General features: G+C 39.8%; 1 protein-coding gene across 6 annotated transcripts in view; it reads right to left on the reverse strand.

Moving 5' to 3' along the window:
- Positions 1-20088, reverse strand: part of ctnnd1 (catenin (cadherin-associated protein), delta 1) — a 31954-nt gene extending 11866 nt beyond the window's left edge. For 4 of the 6 annotated variants that reach the window (XM_085277905.1, XM_085277907.1, XM_085277904.1 and 1 more), the window contains exons 1-11: positions 19984-20052; positions 11051-11198; positions 7730-7804; positions 7513-7638; positions 7000-7289; positions 6797-6887; positions 6325-6515; positions 5995-6247; positions 5168-5239; positions 3024-3174; positions 1200-1401 (exon numbers count right to left, since the gene is read on the reverse strand). In XM_085277905.1, the coding sequence (XP_085134031.1) occupies positions 1200-1401; positions 3024-3174; positions 5168-5239; positions 5995-6247; positions 6325-6515; positions 6797-6887; positions 7000-7289; positions 7513-7638; positions 7730-7804; positions 11051-11191 (1592 nt within the window). In that variant the 5' untranslated portion in view covers positions 11192-11198; positions 19984-20052. Of the gene's footprint in view, positions 1-1199; positions 1402-3023; positions 3175-5167; positions 5240-5994; positions 6248-6324; positions 6516-6796; positions 6888-6999; positions 7290-7512; positions 7639-7729; positions 7805-11050; positions 11199-19739; positions 19928-19983 lie in introns of those variants that run through there. The other 2 variants (XM_085277908.1, XM_085277909.1) reach the window with 2 other exon arrangements.
- Positions 20089-22435: the final 2347 nt, after the last annotated feature.

A 22435-nucleotide genomic window follows, 5' to 3' on the forward strand; every position in this document is an offset into this window, starting at 1 on the left:
CCGAATGTAGACCTGCGATATAATATCTTGCAGTTGCCGTTCACCTTACTCCTAGTAATACGATTACTATCTTGTCTCTGGATGTATCTATTGAGACACTCTGGGGCCACCCTATTTATACATTTAAAAACTAATTTAAGAAAACACAGATGATTAAAACTCTTAAAACTAAGTAGATTATATTTCTTTAAAATGTGACAGCGATGCCACCGAACAGATTTTTTTTATCCATTATTTTTAAAGATTGGTTATATAAGGATACCACAGGCTGAATTGTAGATGGTGCTGCTTGGGTCCAAACTGTCATACAATATGAAAAATGAGAAAATATCATAGAATGCATAAATAACTGAGCTGCTGAAGTGGGTATATAGTGCCAAGTTAACTTAAAACAATTCAGATGCTGTCCAGACCATTTCTGTAAATACTGAACTTTCTAAATCCTCAAGATAAGATGCGTTTCCACACCTGCAAGTAACCCTTTTATAATTAGACTTATGGCTGAGGGAAATCACAGATAACAGAGACAGGCCTGAACATACTGTTTATACTAGAAAAGTCAATGCCCCACTGTCCTCTGCTTGCCCCCCTCCCAGTAATCTCTGAAATTCCCTTCCTGTCACCCCACCCTCCCCTCCTGATAGCTCAGTTACTGGGCAATTTTTCTTTTCTTTGATATATAACTGACATTTAACCCAGAAGTGTTTATATGTACTAGTAATTAGAGTAAGAGTCTTTAACATGAAAAATATCTTTGATGCATCACTCCAATATACTCACTTTTTTAAGTCTGAATTTTTGAATCTGCTTGGAGTTTTTGTTCCTTCTACAGAAAAGATTGTTTTAATTAAAACATGCTTCTCCTACACATGTATGTATTTACACATAGCATCTTATAAAGACCAAGTAAATAGAGCTCTGATTTTTTTTTTTTAAAGAAAAAAAGTTTTGAGTTTAATCTGACTGAAGACATTTGTCTTTTTTTTTTATTATGACTCTACCATCATTCTCCATCTTCACTATGCCTACTCCATGATGCATTTCCTGCTCTTCTGCTCTGTTAGCGCATCATTGCTTCCATCCTCCCTCACACATCCCACTGCTCTGTCAGTCTGTTGACCTGGCAACTTTCCACTTTCTTTTCCCAGCTACATATCTTGCTTCTCTAATGTTGCTTCCATCCTTCCTTTGCTCCATACCTCAGGCAGCCTGCTGTGTTGGTGAGGGCAGTCTCCCATTCAAGATGTCTGGGCTTGCAGTTTTCCTCCCCACCACCTGCTCCGTTGCTCCCTCGCTCCCAGCCTGAATGGGGAACCATCACCTCGTCGGAGAGGGCGTGCAATGCATGGTCCACAATCTCCATTTTCACAGAATCATGAGACGACAAGTTCCACAGCGTTCCTTCAGGGGAGAAGAAGAAAAAAAAAAATGTTTGTTTTTTTTAAAACATACAAAAAAAACCCAAAAAACCCAAACCAGACGAGAAGATTCAGTGAGAATTTTGCACTTTTCCTGCAACTGATATCACTGAGAAATTCTTAAAACTTTGTAAATATTGTTTTCTAATAAAGCACAAATATATTATTACTATAATGGACTGAGCCTTTGTGTGGTGGCTACACATGCAAGTGTGACTGGTCCCAAAGGAACGAGGAAGAGTCTGTGCTGCCTGACTCAACTGAAATGATTGGAATCACCCAATGACTGATTTTTGCACATTAGTATAACAGTTGTCATCAATATTGGAGTACTGTAACACCTCGGTGTGTGACAGAAAATAAGAAAATATGCAATACACCCACTTTATTTCCACACAAGTTTACATACATCCTACAGTCAGTTCAGGGTTTTTCTTGGCTCAAGCAGGCCTTTGTGGGGTGACTACGCTGGCTTACTCAAAAGAAATGTAAGTGTTTTTCTTTTACATCATAAAAAGTTGAGTTTAAGCCTGAGTAAATGAAACATTAAAAACACTGGTTAAAGATTTATCACAGCCTTCGTAACATTTTCTTTGGGGGAGGGCCAATGTTATCCATGAGTGCCAACATTTTTTATATGCAGGATATACCCTGTGGACTATATTTTGATCATCATTAAGTCTTCTTGTGTTTTAAACTTAAAAGTACTGAAGGTTTCTGCAAACTCAGGAATCCTATAGCAAATGAATAAACCGAGCCCTTCCAAAAAATATTTTAAAAACGCTGGGCTGGCTAATAAGTAAGCAGGAGCTACATTATTTCTTTTTGGCACAATGCCAACTTGATGTGGCTTTTGATCCCTCTTAGGTTCAAGACATTGGCTGTCCAAGGTTCATTTGCTTTACTTTTGGTTGCATCACTCCCTCCCTTTTTCTGCCTCCTGCAACAGAAGACTTTTTCCCCCCCCCCCGATAGTTTTTCCATATTTAGCTACCAGGAGTTTCCATGGAAAACAAAAGCCCTACCGACTTACTATTTTGGTTGTGCAATGTGGAGATTTGGTCCCAGAGGCAGACAGAGCTGCACTGTGAAAGCGAAGCTAACATCATTGTCACATTAAACCTTGGCAGTGTCATCAATTCTACAGCCATAACATTATGAAATAAATGTTGATTGCACAATGAAAAGCAACAATGTAGCCTATTGCCCATTTAAAATGCACAGTTTAAATAAGGTTGTATGACAGTTCTATGTATTAGTACAAACGTTAAATAGACAATCTGTTTTAAATCCTGACCTGACAAAATTTCTCTTTCCTTTGTGTACATTTTATATTAAAGTTTATCTTGGTGTAGGATTGTGGAGCTTTTGCAGGGAGCTGCATGGTTCTTGGTGGGATTGCTGCCAGTTGGCTAAATTACTTCTGTTGGGTTGCAAAGTCATGTCCAATAGCTGTCCAACTGGTGGCAATTGTCAGCTTTATCTAGTATGAAAAAGCTAAATTGGCACACATTAACTAAATTAATAATAGCCACCTTAACAAAAGTAAACAACCACACTGAACAAGACTGAAAACAGAGCCCAGGATCTCTATGCACCGTGTACCTGTGATAACGTCTGTCAGATCCTGGTCATGAGTCTTCCTCAGCAGCCTGATCAGAGCCGGGACGCCATCGCAGTTCTTGATGGCAATCTTATTGTCTTGATCTTTGCCATATGAGATGTTCTTTAGTGCGCCACAGGCTGCGTAGTGAACCTGTAACATACACAAGCACAGCTTAATGGGCCATCAGCCACGATGGAGTGGTACTTGAAGGCATCGATTTCAAATGCATGGAGTGTGCTAGCAAGAAACAGTCATGACCTCGAAACTGTACTACACGCATTAAATAGGTCTTGGCAGAGCTCCTCATACGAGTAATTACTACAATTAGTGGTAAATTAGCAGGCTGCATTTTGTACACATTTACACATTAAAGAAATGTTAAAGGGGAGCTATTATGCTCATTTCAAGACTCATAGTTTTGTTCTTGGTCTCCACTGGCGTAGCTTTTCATAATGCACAGTTTAATTAATTATATATAAGGAAACTTTTTTTTTTTTTTTTTTTTCATCCAGTTGCTCAATTTTACTGGATCCTTATATATTAATATTTTTCAGAGTTAGGGAAAAACAAACAAACAACCAAAAACCTATACATGCTGCCGGTGTTCTGGGAATCCATCCTACCTCACAAAGTAGGGTAGGATCGGGTAGGAAACAACTACCCATTGTTTCTGCATACGCTGCGCATGCAGACAACACAAAACCCAAATTTACTACATTTTTAAAGCCATTGTGAATATTTGTTATGGTTAGGGTTAGTCAGAAGTCACCATCACATTATCATACGGGTAGGACGATTTGCCAAAGTAGGACAGTTTCTCAGAACACCGGTATTACAACAACAGAAGGTGTGGCTGATGTATTTAGCCTTAAGTAAAAAATATAAGGTATGTCTAAAGCTGCTAAAGTAATAGATGGTAGCAAACTAAGCTAACAGTTTATCTGCATAAAGACTATTTGTAACTGCGTTATATTTCCATTTCTAAATGTGTTTCTATTGTGGTTGAAATGCAAACAGCCTCTTAATTTCACTTTAATGTGGCTACAATTCTTTCTGACAACAAGAAAGCATCATCATTGGGGATGACCACAAGCTAGCTTGTGGGATGCTAGCTTGTCCAAGAGAAGTAGCCTAAATTTCAAACTTGGCATCTTTAATTTGAGCAACCACCTTTATCACAGTACATATTTGGTTAGAATATCAGATATTTACAACATGGTAATTATGGCCCACGAATATACAATACTTCAATAATAGTATTTATTAGTGCCATTATACCTCAACTATTACTTTGTTTTGTGCATTTTGTCTGTATTAAAACTTGTATGTATTATATAATAATAAATGTATGGCTAATAATGTGAAAACCTACAGAAAAAGAAGAATTGCACAATGGTTTGCAACATTAGAACATTTGTATCTGATTTATAATCAATGGTGGTGAACTCTGGTGTTTATGACAGAAAAAAATAAAAATGAAAAATGCAGTACTTCCACTTTATTTCCACTAAGTTAACAAACGTCCTAGAATTTTTTCTCCGCTGTTGCTTTGAAAGTTGTAATAGTCTGCATTCCTGGACCATTTTTTCATTATATTATACTTAATGTGGACTCGTTTTTCCATGCACACAAACTTATTGGATGGACTCTTTAAAACCACTTTCAAATGTTTAGAAGATGCATTTGCAGTGTGACCCATTTCCTCAGTCAGCAAGTTATCGCGCACACACACACCAGACTTCAAACCTGTCACTGGCCACGGAGCACGAAATGTGAAATTAAGATGCTTCTTTGCCTCGGGACTGGAATGCATGATGTGGTTTCCTTGGTAGTGCCCTTACAAACATCAGCAAAATTTTGCCACAACTAGACCGAAATGAAAGGGAACTGGAGAAAAACCACTGAATGTTTCGGCCAAAACCGGATTTAGAACAAATGTCGCCCTCCAGGATTTGAAGTCCAATACATGCAGCTTGTTTATAGCTCACATTCATTCGGTATTACAGGTAAATCTACAGTTCACCTTGTCCTCACAGTTTAAAATACACTTCATCCCTTAAGCTTCGCTTTTAGCCCAATCATAACAACCTTCCAGAACAGCAAAGAGCGAACAGAAAGCCTTGGAGAAAAACAACAAACTGACCTCTCTGTGTGGGTTGTCGAGCATAGAAACCAGTGCTGGAATGCCTTTCAGACGACGCACATCGGACTTCACCTGCAAATCAAAAGGAGGGATACAGTGTGAATGGGCATTTGTTATATTATTAAATAGAAACCATGCAAAACAATTATTAAATCAAGAATGAATAGACAAGCAAGGGCCCAAAACAAGGATACAGAGTAACAAGTGAGAAACACTGAAAATCATTGAAAAGACAATAAAAACCTCAAGTATTTTAATCTGTGAGGGAATTTCCCATCAACATTGAGGGGAAAAAGCATGCACACAAAATACAAAACAAAATACTTCTTAAGCCCTTGAAACAATCAAAAATGGCTCTGTCAGCTCGTGCTATTTTACAAGTTATTATCTCTGATTTTGCCGTTGCTTATATTTATAAAGCTTAGTGACATGCTCAAAGTTTAGCTCTGGTCTGTTCTATTTGTTTTAATTCACGTCTCAATCATTCCTGCACTGTGCAAACTACCACGAATTAAAATTAAGTGAGGGAAAAAACATTTTAGTTAGAAATAGAAATAAAAACGACACTTTTATAAAAGATGAAAACCAGCTGAAAAGATATCATGTGCTTACAAGATGTGCTTTCAACATGACTTAAAGTCCACTACTTAAAAATCAGCCCTGTACATATCCAGCTGACATTATAATGAGAAAAATTAAACATTAAATCTAGTGAAAAAAATAATATATAAACATATAAAACCTTACAAACTTTATAACGGTGAAAAAAAAAAAAGAAAAAAAAAAAAAAAAAAAGAGAGAGCTTGCATTGTTTTCGGATCCTTTACCTTATCATTCTTAAAGGTGAGATGCTGCAGATAAGCAGCTGCGTTGCTCCTGACGGGATCCAGCCTATAGTTGAGCATGGCGATGACCTCAGGCAACTCTGGCTGACGCCAGCCACCGGGGCCAGAGCCTTTCCTTAGAGTGCTGTCCAATGAAGCCATGCTCCCTCTTTCACCCTGAGCCAGTGGCGCACCACCACCCCAGTAGTAATCTCCTGCACCGCTCATGTCACCATCCAAGAGGCCCTCATAGCTCCTGAGAGGAAAAAGGAAGAGATCTGTAAAGGCTGACACTAAAATATATTATGGAAAATCAAAGATCACACAACTTACCCAGTCCTGCGAGGCGGAGCACGAGGGTAAGCATGGGGGTTGCGGGGCACAGTGCTGTAATGCATTGGAGGTGCCATGCCATAGTCGGGCTCATCAAAGCCCATACTGCGTTGGTCATCCTCCAGACCGTATGGCTCTGGAACAAACCTTGGAATGGAGGAAAGCTCCATACCACTTCCCATAGGCCCAACCTACACAGAGACAAAGACTGTGATCCAAAAACAACTGAAACTATGGCTGCACTCTAAAATACATTTTCAGTGGCTTGTGTCTGAGCTTGGAAACTCAGACATACACATTATGATAACAGTACAATTAATTGGTGGGAAGGGAGTGTTGGAGACAGTTTGAATTCCTTCTTATGTTCTCGCTGTCTCGCCAGAAAAATGTGTCGTGTGTAAAATTCCCGCAAAGTAAAATTCTGCCAAGAGAAAAGTGCCAGAATAAATTGGGCAATGATTGCTTAACACACCTGTGGCTGAGCAGCATAGGGGTCCAACTGGTTCCTGCTGGGGGCTCTGTAGTTGGGATCTAGAGTCCTATACCCATCTGGATGAACCGGTCTGGAAAGGAGGAGGAGGTTGACAATGAGACAAAACATTATCATGGAAAAGTTTAAAAACAATCTGCATGCCTTGAAGCCTAGATAAACAGGAATTTCATTGAACATGTTACCTGTAGCGATCATCCATGTGAGCTCCCCTGTTGAGGCTTGTATAGACCTCAGATGGAGGTCCAGCGCGGTAGTCGTCATAAGGTCCCACTGGAGGTCCGTAGTGGTAGTTTCGGGGCACAGTTTGAGTGGGGTAGTCCATTGGCACAGCAACTCCAGGGCCCTGCCTGTAGACTCGGTCCGCAGGTGTAGTGTATCCACCTGTCACGGAGCCTCCACCATCCATTGACAGTGTGTCTGACACAGAAGGGATGACTGTGCGTGTGGTGGTAGTCTTTACTACTTTCTTTACCTTAAAAGGGGATGACAAGACAGTAAAGAGATGAGATATCAACGCTGACTAATTACAAGTATGAACTTTTCTGCTTTACAGAGATAGCATCCAAAGCAAACCTTGCAATAAACCAGAACAAAAACAAGAATGAACCAGTTTGGCCAGAATGCCACTCTTCCCCTTGTGTTACAGCTGGAAACTCCTTCGCAAGAAGTGACTACTATTAGCATCTAGCTCTTACTGTGGTTTCTGTACGCTTCGTTGTCCCATCTTCACTGGTCTCCACAGACACAATAGGTGGCATCTGCTGGGGTTGTTCCTCCACCGTGAATGTCTCCTGCACCACCTGACCAGGCTCCATCCTGAACTGCATACATTTGGATACATTTCAGAGTAAGATACAAATGTAGGTTACACACTCAGTAACCTTGGATCAACACTATCTGAAAGGTGCTTACGTGATGTGTCCCGTTGATGTAACCCTCGTTCAATGTCAGCCTTTCTATGTCTGCATCACAAGGAATGCGGCCGTTCTGTAGAAATAGAGGAAGAAGAAAAAAGTACACATGACATGGCCCAACACACAAACTAAATGAAAGAGTATGTAGCCATGAGCAAATATGGACAACAGTACTGACAGAGCAGGTTTTCCACATATATTGAGCAATGTGCAATACATATATACATGCTTCCAAGTTTTAAAAAAGGAATAAACAAACAAAAGCGAAAGAGTCGCAACCATCGCCACCTTTCATTTTAACTTATACCATCAATCGAGATCAAATAAAGTCATAGAAGGCTTAACTCTAATACCTATTTTCACTTAAAAAAAAAAAAAAAAAAAAAAAGTGTGTAATTTTTTTATTTATTTACACACATATATATATATATATATATATATATATATATATATATATATATATATATATATATATATATATATATATATATATATATATATATATATATATATATATATATGTATATATATATGTGTGTGTGTGTGTGTGTGTGTGTGTGTGTGTGTAGGTGATGGTAGAGAGAATAGGTGAAGAAAGCTAGACTTGTAGAAATCAGACTTCCTCATGCAAGTCACCACCATCTACATTGCCTGTCCAGGAGTGGCAATGGGTGTGGTGTACTTTCTATTCCAGCCACAGATGGAGCCCTGTCTCTGTTACTACAGCAGGTAGTCACTACAAGGACACAACCAGGAGGGTAATTGCTCAACTCTGATTTAGAAATATGCGTCATACTGATAGAAAAGCCGTAGTCTCAAATTTACACAAGAAAAGATGTGAACACCATGCTGAAAAATGTGCTGGTTAGAGGTGCAATAAAACTGCAGCCAAGCTCTTACAGGCAACACGTAGATAAGCAAAACAGCCTTGTGATGAAGGCTCAGACAGAGAGAAGATCAGAAAGTACCGAGCAGAGGCGAGCGTGTGGGAACTTGTCAGTAAAGACTGAGGTTGTAGTGCGCTGCCTTGAGAAAGTGGCAGAGGCATGTTGAAAGCCTCTGGGCTATAGAAACACAGAGCAGCGATAAGAACTAGAACAGACTACAGTTCTCTTCTGCTGTCACTGCTCTTTATTAGCCTGGGACTGAGAAGCGTCCCACTGAAGGCATGCCACACATGCTACAGTGACAAAAGACAGAAGGAAAATAAGGAAGAGACCAAGTTTAATTGGTATGTTGCAAAGGCCTCCTCAGGGCCAAAAAGTGTGAGCAAGGACACACCTGCTCTTTCAGGCATGCTAAAGGCTGTACAATCAGAAAGTGAAAGAATGGGTGAGCGTAGGCATCTGTGAGGTAAACTCAGAGCATGAAGTCACTCTGAAACAGGTAACTGACTCAAGGTGTGTGAGTGCATCATTCTCGGAAATCAACAGTTTTACAGAGAATTTCTGACTCAAAGTCTGACTGCGGCCCAGGCAGGGCATTGGTCTCATATGAAATCTGCTGGTTGTTACTGCAAAGGTGAAGTCTTGTTTCTGGCATAACAAAATGAAATATTCATTTAAACAGAAAACACATCTGCATACTAAGTAAGACATATTTTTTGGTACAGGAAGCGTTCTGCTCTCTTTATTTTTGAGCAGAGTCTGGGTGCATGCAGGTAAACAGGGGTTTTCCTGGATCACAATAAGCTTCTGTATAAGCATGATTAGCCCGTCTACTTTTAAGGAAAAAGGTCAAAGTTACCTGAAGTGAGAAAATAAATAATTTTCCTGTTATTTTGGACCATTTATTTTTAGTTTGAGTAAAGTAGACCTCAGATAGTTTAAAGAAAAATCTCATCCTGGTAATTTTCCTTTGGTGGAACCCAAAACTTCTTTGGAGGGACAGCAGAGTATTTTAATATTCAGAAAAAATGCTCTAAACTGCAGGTTTTAGATATCACCCAGAATCAAATGACTAGTTCATTACCAGGCCTCTGAATAACTTCAAGACACGTTGAGGTCATTTTGCCATTTAAATCAGCTGTGTTGAATCAAGGACACCTCTAAAACCTGCGGGACACCGGCCCTTCAGGCCTGGAGTTGGACACGTAAAGGCTAATGGACTAGCTAAAACACAATCTTGAAAGCAAAGGCTGTTGTCAGTTTAGCTTGCATTTGCAAACATTAACTGATAACTGATATCCACAGGCTACTCTGGAAATCCCCTCTCTTACAAATTTCCACTGTTCTCTAAAGGCTAAATAAGCACACTATCCAATTTTTATATTTATATGTCTTTCTATTAGAAGCCCAGAATGGGCTTCTAATAGAAAAATCTGGTCCGGGCTTTGCTGCTTAGGCTGCTGCCCCCATGACCTGCCCCCGGATAAGCAGAAGATGGATGGATGTTTTTCTATTTTTTTTTTTTTTTTAAATATAAATCAGAACAACAGAGAGATGCCTTTATATTGTAAGGTAAAGGCCCTAGAGTAATACAGAGAAAACCCCTACAATCACTTGGCCCCCTATGAGCAAATGCTTTGGCGACAGTTTGAAGGAAAAACTCCCTTTTAACAGGAAGAAGCCTCTGGCAACTCTGGAAACAAGTTGCAGTTATTTTGTAAAACATTGCAACAACTTATAATTTGTATTTATTTTTTTCTTTTATCTTCCCCCTGAGATGTCTGATAGATGTAATAATGCATTAGTCTCACTGGCATAGTTACTTTGGCCAATACTGGGATGAACAATATTTAAAATGATTACGCAAGTTGTTAAAAAAAATAGTGGATTTATAAAGATGTTTTTGTTTGTTTGTCTTCTCAGACTTTAATTGTAATTCAACCCAAAATAAATCAAGAAAAAAAACAAAGACAAAATATCAAATAAGACTGTTCTGCATGCAAACACATTGGGTTTGTAAGGTGGATGGAAGGATATGATGATGAGGATGATTAGACTTATGCTGAATGAGGAATGGGTGGTTTACTGAGGAAATGGAGAACAGGACAGATGGATGATAGGAGGAAATGTGTGAGTAAAAACTGCGAGGAGAAACAGCAGGTGTAAAATACCCCCTCGGAAGACTTTACTGAAAGGTGTCTTCGCTTGACTTAGCTTAAGTTCGAAAACTCAAGCAGAATTCAAGCAGTTATCAAGAGTCCAGTTAGATTAAACCCAGAGAGGAGGTATGTTTAACCCCAGTCCACACAGAGAGGATGGGGGTGACCGTGAGGATGAAACTCGCTCGGATTACAGATGAATCCAAGGGGTGTTTCGATGGAAAACAATGCGTGAGGGATGGTGGTGGTAGGGCGGGGTTTGTTTGGTGTTACCTGCATGTTGGGGAGGGGGCGGGGCAAGGTGCCAGCACACGACCTCCGCTCCTCCTCCAGAGCTCGGCTCAGCATCTCAAACTGCCTCTCCTGCTCCCGCACCGAGGCCAGCAGGGAGGCCGTACTCGCACACTGCTCCATTCACACGCTGAGAGCAGAGCACAGGACAGGAAAGGATAGGACAGAGTCAACACCAGAGAGCAAGATGAGATACAACCAACACCAGGATTTAACAAAGAACAGACAGAATCACCCAAGTACAAAACATATAAAAAGAAGAGCTGGCACAGTGTGCCTGGAAAGTGCTAATGAAGTTGATATTTAGAGGCTAAAAAGCAGCTGGAGCTGACGCAGGGAGGCAAAGCGAGGCGAGATCAACGAGGGAACAGGAGCGAGAAAACGTGATTAGGTTAGAGCATGTGTGAGAAATGCTGCAAGGATGAGCAGTAAAAAGAAAGCATATTTATTTCATTAAAAAAAGATTATTCAATTCAAACTCAAGGTGGAACCAGCAAAGCAGCCATGGATGAAAGCTCCCATCACCTTTTTTTTTTTTTTTTTCCTTTTTCCCCTCCACCTACTCCTGTGCTGGGTTAAAAATAATAAGCGCGATGCATGATGAGAGAGAGAATTACAGCGTGTTTTCAGCTGCAGCGTGTGGAGCTTGTTAGCACTTCCTCACTCCAAAAATGCAGATGAAGTGAGAAAGGAAGAGGGAGATGAGTGCGAGAGCAGAGAGGAGATATCATGAGACAAGAGTCATGCCAGCAAGTTAAACTAAATTTAAAAAGCCTGAGGTGTTTAAAACTCTCAGGGTGTGACCTCCACAGCAAGGAGATGACAGAAAGTCCTGCATCCCTGACGAGGGAAAAAGTCAACATGTGTGAAAGCACTGTTCAATACTGCCATGACAATGATGAATACATGCAAATTACCTAGACAAGTCCTCTGCATTTAACCTCATTAATTTACCTGTTAAATTATTGTATGGATTGTGGGACAAGACCCTGCCACTTTTCCAATTCTGACTGACCACCTTTGTGTCTATTACACAGTTACTCTAAAGGGAGTCTGGGCTAATATTGCTATAGGAAAGCAAACTATGCTTTGCCAGTTTGCTGATGTGTTAAACAAGGGGGGCTCCAAATCGTTTTAGTTAATGCCCCACATGCAGCTTTACCAGTAAAACAATGATTTCATAACAAACAATTTAAAATAGCAACCCTCAAAGGGCATGTATACTCTAAAAGGTTATTAAAAAGCTGAAACTGTAAGCCCAAGTGTAACACACCCGCCTCTCCACTTACTTGTAACTAAAATAAAGCATCATCTTTGCTAAAATATGTCTCATTTAAAGCGTGAGTCGTAAAAAAGAAAGAAAGAGAGATGACATGACAATATATTGAGACATGAAAAACACTTTTTACAACAGTAAGTGTGATTTTAAAATCATCTAATTTTTTCCACATTCATTGCATCTGCCCTCATTACATGTGCATTTACAGTGGAAAGGCATAAAAACCCTCACTCCGAAGTAACCACTCCAATGCAGGTATTTGCTACTCTTACCAAAGACATCCTGAAGGAAGTCCTAAAGGGATGCTTCCCATACACAAATTACCTAATAAAAAACTGCCTTTAGTTCTTGCTCGAGTCTCTAGCTCAGTTTAAGATGTTTGCTTCTTTAGTGCTATTGATTCACTATCCTGCTTCATTAAAAAAAAAAAAAAAAAAGTTCCAATGTTAAAGTCTATTTCTGCCACAATCTGATTAATAGTCACACTATAAGAATCTCAGAGAAACACAAGCTTGAATGGCTTTCAGACTTTAAATGTAAATAATCTTTTTAACTAGAACTTCCTGCTGCTCCTACTGTGCTTTTAACTTTGCAACCATGGTGGGTTTACCAGTTACTTGAATATAAATAATATTGTCTGACAAAGTAAAGATGAAACCTGCAACATGCTCATACAATTCAAAATAACCAACAGATTTATATAAAACTTTTACTTATGTAAGCAATAAATCCTGAGCAACAGAGAAAAGTGCTAGCAAAGAAAAAAGCTGTAGCTGCAAAGGAAAGTAAGTACAAAACTTGTTGGGGGGGGTTTTAAACATAAACTTGGATTTTATGAAGGAAATGCATCATGAAAAACCACAGATGACCTAAGCCTAAATTACAGAGGCAAGATAAAAAGGAAAGGTCCTTCTAGCCCAAATTAGGACAATGACAAAGTCCTTTTTCTGAGACGCTGACCCTCAGCAGGGACACTGGTGAGGAAGGAATGAGGAATTTAGGAGATGATTGCTTCAGCAGTGTCTGTCTAATAACGAGATGACAGGAGTGTGGCTCTTCTCCAACCCAGAGCAAAAACTGTTTTGTACCTCAAAGTTCACTGAGTCATGTAGATCAAATCTGCTCTCCATCCAAATATACAAGACGCTTGGAGCAAACAAAGACTCCAGTCAAAAGCCCGAGCGCACACTTACACCAGCACAAGTGTGTGTTCACATCTGTGTGAGGGCGAGTGTGTGAGTGTATGTGGGTCAGAGACTAAATAAAGGTGGCAAGTGAGTCCGGCTGACACCGCTTTTATCCTTGAATACTCAAACAGATACGCAGCTGCTTTAGGCAAATTTAATGCTGTTTAATTTTGTTCCCTGGAAAAGTAAATAGACACATTTCTGAACAAACGCATATGAGCCGCACAAAAAAAACACATGCACACACACACGTCCTGCCATTGTCATACATTCCACAGTAAGATTTAGCGTGTCATATCCTGTCTCAGCTGTTGGAAGCTGTCCTAAAAAGGGAGCCCTTCATTCTTTCTTTTGTGCGCTCTCATCTGTCTTCGACAACAATGTTTTCCCCCCCAGACAAACATTTAAATCTTGGAAACGGAGCATAGGCACTGTTTTTTTTCTACAACCCAATCAGGGCGTCCGGGGCTCACAAACTAACAGATGTTTTAGTGTCAGAGTTTCTGCCAGAGGTACCTGATACATTTACCTGGTACATTAGTTTACTTCACAGTTTTTTATCCCAACTGTTCAATGTTCCTCAAAATAAATTTAGATGTTTAAACCTTAGAAATACAAAGGAAATCAAGTCGACTTGTTTGAAAGTAAGAGAACAGTCAACACTAAGCGACATTAAACATCTGCCATACATGCATTGTGCATATAGTCAAGACCCATTCCAAACGTTCTGATTATCATACTTTAACCTGTGCGTAAGACTGTAAACTAATGTGATATTGTGTGTGCAGTGTGTGACACAAAGTGCTAGCACCAGAACCCTTCCTTGCAGGTTAACATAACGTGCATCAACGATGCTCCAGTCGAGTTGTTTTCTTCTCAGTCTACTCTCATTCAGCCTAAATACAAGTGTCCATTTTCTAAATTTCTAGAAACCCACAACCAAGCTTCTGTCCTCAGTTCTACTTTCCACCTTGCTTCTTTACAACTTTGTATCACAGAGAGACAGGTGTGCAACGTCTTAGAACTTCGTACATTGATAAAATAAGCAAATAATTAATTTAACAAACTGGTATTTCTAGTGCTAACCAAGCAGCAACATTCAACCACTAATGGTAACAGGAGACTAGGCGAGCCAACGGGCATGGAAAATATTGATGGTAATGCTGTATGGTCTCGAGGGTAACAACATCCTTGTCAGAAAGCCATTTCTGTTTCTCTAAGCCTCAACAGTTTTAGTGTAGGGATCTTTTTGCACCACTCCGCTGAACTTTATAGATGAGCTGTGGTTCACCTCATATATCAGCTTTTAGAATCTGAATTTGCCTCATATCTTACTTTTCCCTAGAGGCAATAATAACAAGAGCTGTGTTAGCCCTGTGACAGCCTGGCAACCTGGTCAGGGTGTGTCCTGCTGTTCACCCTATGACAGCAGCAATAGGCTCCAGCACTCCTGAACCAGGAAAGTGAAAGAAAATGGATAAATGAATGGATGGTTAAAGGCCTCATCATGTGATCATAATTTGATCTGAACCATAACGAACGGAAAGTTGCTGTTGTCCCTCGGTGGGACTGTAAAATGGTACAACACACCACTGTGGTTGCTACATCCTCCTTCCTGATGTTTATTTTCAGGGAGCAGTCTGTCATGTCTTACAGACACAAAAAAGCGTCATATTATATATTATTACTATGTACTTGCCTAAACTCTGACAATTATCTGAACCCGGCATTACAGAAAATGGAAATCAACTAACATCACAAAAACCAGATAACGCCATGGTTTAGGATGTTCTTTGAGGCTTTGTCAAAAACATCTACACTTTTTGTTAGCACTGATGAAGATTGAGCTTCAGTGTAATGAACTTTCAGATGCACACGGCCTCTACAGCCATGAGAGCCACACCACTAACATTCTTGTGGCAGGAAGTAGTTCCTTCTTAAAGTTTAATGGCTTTTGCCACTTAAAGTCTGGCCATTATGCTTTTGTAATCTACTGTAAGGCCATTAGCAGCAACGCTAAATTGTATCTGCTAATGGGATAGACTTGGAATTACACTGCTAAACCACTTACTACTCAGCCAGAGCTACCACACAACACTCACACACGCGCGCACACAGTTTGTGTCCACTACTCACTGCAAACTTGCTAACAGTTTGTTAGTCTGGAGAATTGCCTTATTATCATATGCTATCACGGCTATTTGAGGGAGTTAGTCACTGGTGGTTGTGGCAGGCTGAAATACACCCTGTCCCTGTCTATGCGCGCACACACAGCTGAGGTGAAGCTTTGGTAAAATGCTGTTGTGGCTTGGCCAAATGCTCTGCTGACTCAGCCTCATTTGAATGGTCACTCAGAGATTTGGCCCGTGTGTGTTAGTTTAGTTTTTCCTTTTTTTGTGTAGCCTTGGCTCACATCCAGCTACTACCACCTTTCCCATCAAAGTAAAACCATGTACCACCCCCTCTCCACACACACACACACACGCGTATACACAGCCCACCATGTGGTGTACAGCGTGGGCACGCTGTGGAGAGCACACATTCACACACACCCCCACAGACTTTGCAGGGACCACCACAAGGCCAGCTGCCCAATCTGCACAATACCAGTGTACTATTCTTGGTGAGAAGGAAACATGCAGCCCCATTTGAGCGGAGGGCCATTTAACTGCAGCTCGAGTCTAAAAATGAGCAAATAAGTTCAAATATGTGGACGTGAAGCTGGAGCTAGGACTACAGATATGATACCACCAGTTCTTGGGAGTTATTGGCCTTGCCCCAAAAGAAAAAAACAAAAACTCAGTACTGAATTTTTTGGCAGGTGGGGTTTCATTTAATCACGCATAAAATAATATTTTGTTTACCAAATGGCTAAAAATGACAGGAAAAAGCACAGACGTCTGTTAAATCGGGTAACAGACTCTTTGTGTTAACTACATGCAGACCAACTGCGGTTGCATGTGTAGCTGCCCTTCAAAGACTCATTTTGAACCAGGAAAAACCCTGATACTGATAGGATGCCATTAGTCACTGTAATACATTTATGTTGTACTGCTTAGTCTCAAAAGCAGCATTACTTTAATAACTACATATCACTTACCTCTACTTATAATATAAGGTGGTATCAACAAATACAATATTTATTTTTGTCATATTTGTTATTCATTAAGTCAAAGTCAAGAAATTTTCTAACAACTCCAAGAACGCACTTTGAGTCCAACACATTAACTTTATATCATATAAAACAGATGGAGGAGTGACCTCTACCTGCTTGGTTTAATACAAAGCCAGTAGAGGTCAGTTAATTAATTAGTAATTAACTGAACAACAACATACTCTACAACTAGTGCAGCCTGCATGCCAATTCCAGAAAAGACAAGAAACCCGTGGAAAAAAATACTTTAAACTTCTTTTAGCTCTAGTTTATGTCACAGAACAGAATCATTTCCATCTGCGTTAGCTCGTCTTTCCATCTCACCAAAGCTGACTAAACCTTCCTGAAATTAATAAATAGAGCTGGTAACTAGAAAAGAAACCAAATCAATCAATCAAAAGGCCACTCTCTGAACAAACTGAGGCTGCTCGATTATGGCAAAAGTCCTAAGTACAGCAATTTTCATTGATACTGGCATTTAACACAATTACTCAGAGACCTTAGAGTGATTTATTAAACTTAAAAAAGAACGCACTTTCCTTTTTAATTAAGTGACTATCCCTGAACTTTAATTAGAACTGGAATAAAAAAAAAAAAACGACATAAATAAATAACTGAACTGAAATAAACCTGCCACAGAGGAGTGGCAAAAGTGCAGAAGAGAGAGATGTGCTGAAGGGCAAAACAGAACTTCTTTTGTCTTGTTTAATTAATCTGTGGAATCCAAAATGGGATGGAAATTAAATTCAACAACAAACATTTATAAATTAAATTAGATTTTATCGTGAGTCAACTAAATGTCATCAACTCATATTCTGCTGTGTGCTCTGTGATAGTGCTAGATTTAATTAAGCCTCTGGATACCCCGACATATCGAGCTTTTTGAATCCAGAAAAGACATTTGCCCATCTCAAGTGGCCGATATTTATCTGTTGTGTCGCATTACTTCACATTGGCTAAAGGTTCAAATGTTAACAATTGAGAATTTTTGTTTCTCTCACAAAAAACAGGGGTGGGAAAGATTACAAAGATACAAAACTGTCAGCCAAATGCTGTTAAAGAGTTGTACCGTTAGGACCACAATTTTCCAATCAGTGCATCCCTGAACCTACCTGTAAAGGTTGCTCAAGATTCACCCACATAATTTTAGCTTTAATCAATATCACTACCAGAAAACACAGAAATCATGCATGGGGCAAAATATTCCCTCTTAACTGCTTCACTAAAAAATGGTCACACAAACTAAAATCCAATATTCAGCCATTGGTAAAGATTTGCCACAAGTGAACCGCAAACAAGCACGCAATCACTTCTAAATTGCTGTCATGAGGTTCATAAACGTGCAAACCAAACTCAACCTTTCCAAGAAAATAACCACCAGCACAGAGGGAGGGTGCTGTACGGCTGTTTTGCTTCACAGCTTCATACCCTGTACACTCTGATTTAACCCATTATCACACATCTCCCATGCACACCCAGCTGAAGTTTAAATAAAAACAGACTGCAGGTGTGACTGCTGGAAATAGACTGAGGAAGAGAGACATGTGGGGAGACATGGAGGAGGAGCAAATATAAGAAAACCCCAGCTTGTGTGTGTGTGTGTGTGTGTGTGTGTCAGTCAAAGGGACACACCCATGGTATTTCTCTGAAAGCCCGTCATTACAGAGACTCACAAATGATAGCCCTGGCTAAAACAACTGGCTGAGCAGCAAGACTTCAGCCTCCACAGACAACATGGTTAGGAGCAAGAGAAGTGCCCAACTTCAGATTTTACTTTTTTCCTGTCCCTCATTTCTAAATCTTTCAGAGAAGGCAAATCACAGCAAACAACTTGTTCAAACTTGTCCACAATCTCCTCCATCTCTGCCCCAACAAACTCAAACAGATATGCCGCAGGGTATGAACAGGAATATGTCAGGCATGTCCAATCAGCTGACTGTATCAAACTAAATCAACAATCCAGTTACTTTAGATCAACTCTGAAAACACTAACTTATGCTGGTCTGTGTGATATTAATGTTTTTCTTAACATCACAACGAAGCCACATGAAGCAAACTGAAAGCTCAAAGCTCACTCTAAACAGGGACACACACACCTGCTCCCTCTGGCAATTTACTGTTTTACCTCTGTAAATAAGTTGTAAAACAGTAAATTGAGAAGACGTCTATGTTGTAAGCGTCTGCACAAGGGGCAGAATAACTAAGGAACCAGCACACCTTCCCGCCTGCCTTTCCAGCCAGCCACCTTACCACACCCCGTCCAGACCTACACAACAGGTTCTTGCTTTTGTCCTTGGCTGCCGTTGATCCGCCACCACAACAACCAGCACCACAAATCCCGTCTCTCTCCTCCTCTACCTGGCAAACCACATCAAAAGACAGCTGCAGAAACAATAAACAGTGACTAAAATGAACGAAATTAAAAGCACAAGCACACACCGTAGGCGCTGGAACACCTGGAAGCGCCAAGAGTCCACCGAGAATGGGCGTTTCAGGTGTAACATAATAGGAAATTGATAAGCCGAGATTGGACTTTGACTCCACTAAAAGCTACGATGCGGTCAGCCAGGTGCCTGGCCACTTCCTTGTTCTCTCTCACCTGCTCTGGATAGCCCCCTAGCTAGCTCGGGGAAAAACGGCAATACGAAGCTGTTCATTAAAACCTCGCCGTTTTCGTAAACAGAAGATTCGACGTGTAATGTAATAGCACTGCACACCTTCCAGCTCACCAAAACCACAAACCATTCAAACCACAAAGTCCCGTGTTTACGGAGTGCATAGTACGTTTATACCCTTGCCTCTCCAGTTCAAACCTTCATGTTATGAGTTTTCTTAAACTTTCCCCGAGCCTCACTCTACAAGAGTTATTCATCAAGCCAGTGCTAACGTAATTAGCTTCTACTGCGCCTCACTAGCCTGCTAGCGCGGTGTCTACAACAATCAAGTTCACTAAGAAAAACAAAACCTGCCTTCAACAAATCCTAAACACTTGCATCGAGCAAAAGGTAAAACAAAATAAAATAAAATAAACACCATAAGGCAAACCATTACCGATCCTGGAGACTGTTAGGTTTGTTTTGCAAAGTCCATAAGTATTTGAGATGGGAGATTCAGGCCTAGCCTAGCTTAGCCGCTGTCGCCGCTGCTGCGCTGACACGATCCAAATATCAGAAAGAGTTGGGATGAAACAACAAAAAACACCTCTACGTTATCGAAGGTACGCCCTAAAAGAGAGCACACGAACTGAGCGCCGCGGAGCGAGAGCACTCAACATAAAAAAGGGGAAAACACCCACCTATACAGTCTCCTGTCTGCCTGGCTTTGGCTTGTTGTTCACTTGTCTCAGCTCTTCCTCCTCTGCTGGGGGGAGAGGTGGGGGCGAGCTCCCGAGAAAAAGAGAGCAGCATCGAGGAGAACAGACAACAGCAGGATAGCTTCATGTAATAGACACAAAAAAACGGTGTAGTAATATTTGTTGACAGTATGTCTGACTCCAAATCAATACTAATGATTTATTTTATTCATGTAATAATATAAAAAAGCTTCTGTTTGTCTCCATTTAATTTGCTCTCTTCCATTATAAAGGAACAAAAAAATGAATTTCCATGGGAACTCGCTCCAGCAGGTGAACTTTCAATCAATCTGTCAACTTTCAATCTGTGGAAATTTTTGGAAGATAAAATTCTATGATATTTTATCCTCCAAAACTGCAGGTGACATTTTTGGAGATCTCCTGTTGCCCTCATGTGGTCATAATGTTATAGTGCTGAACTTTATTTACTCTTAGGTCCCTAAATATTTGGAAGATTTTTGTAATTTTTCCCCTTTAATTACATTTCCCTTATACTTGAAGGGGTTTAACAAAACGATTGCGTTAACTTCTTAGGAATTAGCGATTTTTTTACGCATTCACAAGATTTTCAGAAACCTTCACCTCCAGCCTTGACGTTTCCACTTTTATGAGGCTTTTATGAAATACTTATGGTGTTAATTTGGAAATCCTAGATCAGATCTTTCTTGAGTAGTTGTGCTCACAAAATATTCAGAAAGCTTTACCTCTGAACTTGACAGATTCAACCTCATCTGAGATTCTTAGTTGACGCACCTCTGGTATCAGCGTAAAACTCTACATTGCCTTGTTGTGTTCACAAAGCTGGGTGACCACGGTACCCATCTGGCTGGCAGGGTGATGGCAGTATCCCATCAACTTTTCAGGCCTGAAAAAAAACAAAATAAACCTTTAGAAAAGGTAAAGCTGCTACATCATCATACTCATCCTACTTTGCAAGAAAACAGTGCCTGTAAAGTGATGGGGGGAAAAGGACGTAGGTATTTTAAATTCACTAAATTTATTTATTTATTTCTAAGTTATGTTTGCATTTGACCTCATTACATAAGTATTTGTGGGTCTTTCTGGTTCAGAGCACCACAGGGGACCCACAGTGCAAAACACATGCCGGCAATCAAGCTCCTTTTTTTTTTTAAGTGAGCCAATTCATTTACAGCTTTTAAGATTTTAGTCAAATGATAGATATTAGTTCATAATGAAAACATGTGCAGTCATACATTTCTGCAACACCACAAATCATTTTCAGCTTGTTTTTTTCCTTCTCTCAGATCTGTAATGTACAATATTGAAATGTCCTTCTAAATGCAACAATTAATGCAACAAAAGATCAAATCTGTCTTAATGTTTGAATCTTACAGTATGTAATACTGATTTTGATAAATATTAAGCATAAATGGCAAACATTCAAAAATGTCCAGAGTTAGTGACAGTATGTAAATTCGATCCGCTGATTATTCGGGATCTAATGGTAAATGATATTCTGTGTTCTTCTGCCCACACAGGTCAGCTGTAAGACCGTTTTCAGATTTACGAAGTGGAATAGTTTAATACTTTTTGTTTAATACTTGTGTTTTTTCCTTTGCAGCATCCCAGCATCCCTTTATCAGTACTGAAAATATAGTGAAACAGTGAAACTGGCCATATGGAACAATGGTTATAGGTTTTCCAGTTTTTTGAGCGAATGAAGACCTCCCTACAGGGGCATTCACACTACACTACCGTAACTAAATAACTGAAAAGTTCCTGATTTTTCACTATTGATTATAGAAATTTGCTTATTTGTTTTTTATAAATTTTCTACAAAAAAGGACTTTTTCTGTGAGTTCAGTTTTATAATTACAGGACAGTCTATTGAATATTTACTGAATATTTACTGTAATTTTACACATTTATTTCTTACAGTTTAAGCCCAAACAGTCATGGTGACAAATTTCTTATTCTGTAGAAAGTCTGACTTACTGCTCTTCTGTTACTTATATTTAGATATCTCAGGAATTAAATGCGTAGTTAAGAAAGCAGAGTTGCGCTGGTCCGGCCCACTCAGGATCAAAGTGGGCTCCATGAGTCCCGTGATATAAAATGAGTTTGACTTTCTTGTTCTACAGGGTTCGGTGTTCCTTTGTGTCAGATATCATGTCGGAATTTAAATTTAATCTGCAATCACACAACCTGTCATGCACAATAAAAAAAACCTGGGCAAAAACAGGAATACAGGAGTAAAAGTTAGACTGAGTTGTTTGCAAGCAGAGCAGTGAAAACAGTCATTTCCAGACTGGGCTTCACTGCTTGGCTAAAGCAGTAAATATGATCTTATGAAACTTATGAAACTTTAGTAGCAGAATTTTCGTTTAATTTTTCAACTTTATACAATCATTTCTATATTTGTTCTTTCATTTCT

This window comes from Mchenga conophoros, linkage group LG6, assembly GCF_057382185.1.
Source record: "Mchenga conophoros isolate Kocher_MC1m ecotype Shallow Benthic linkage group LG6, M_conophoros_male_GT1.1, whole genome shotgun sequence".
NCBI classification, from domain to species: Eukaryota; Metazoa; Chordata; class Actinopteri; order Cichliformes; family Cichlidae; genus Mchenga; species Mchenga conophoros.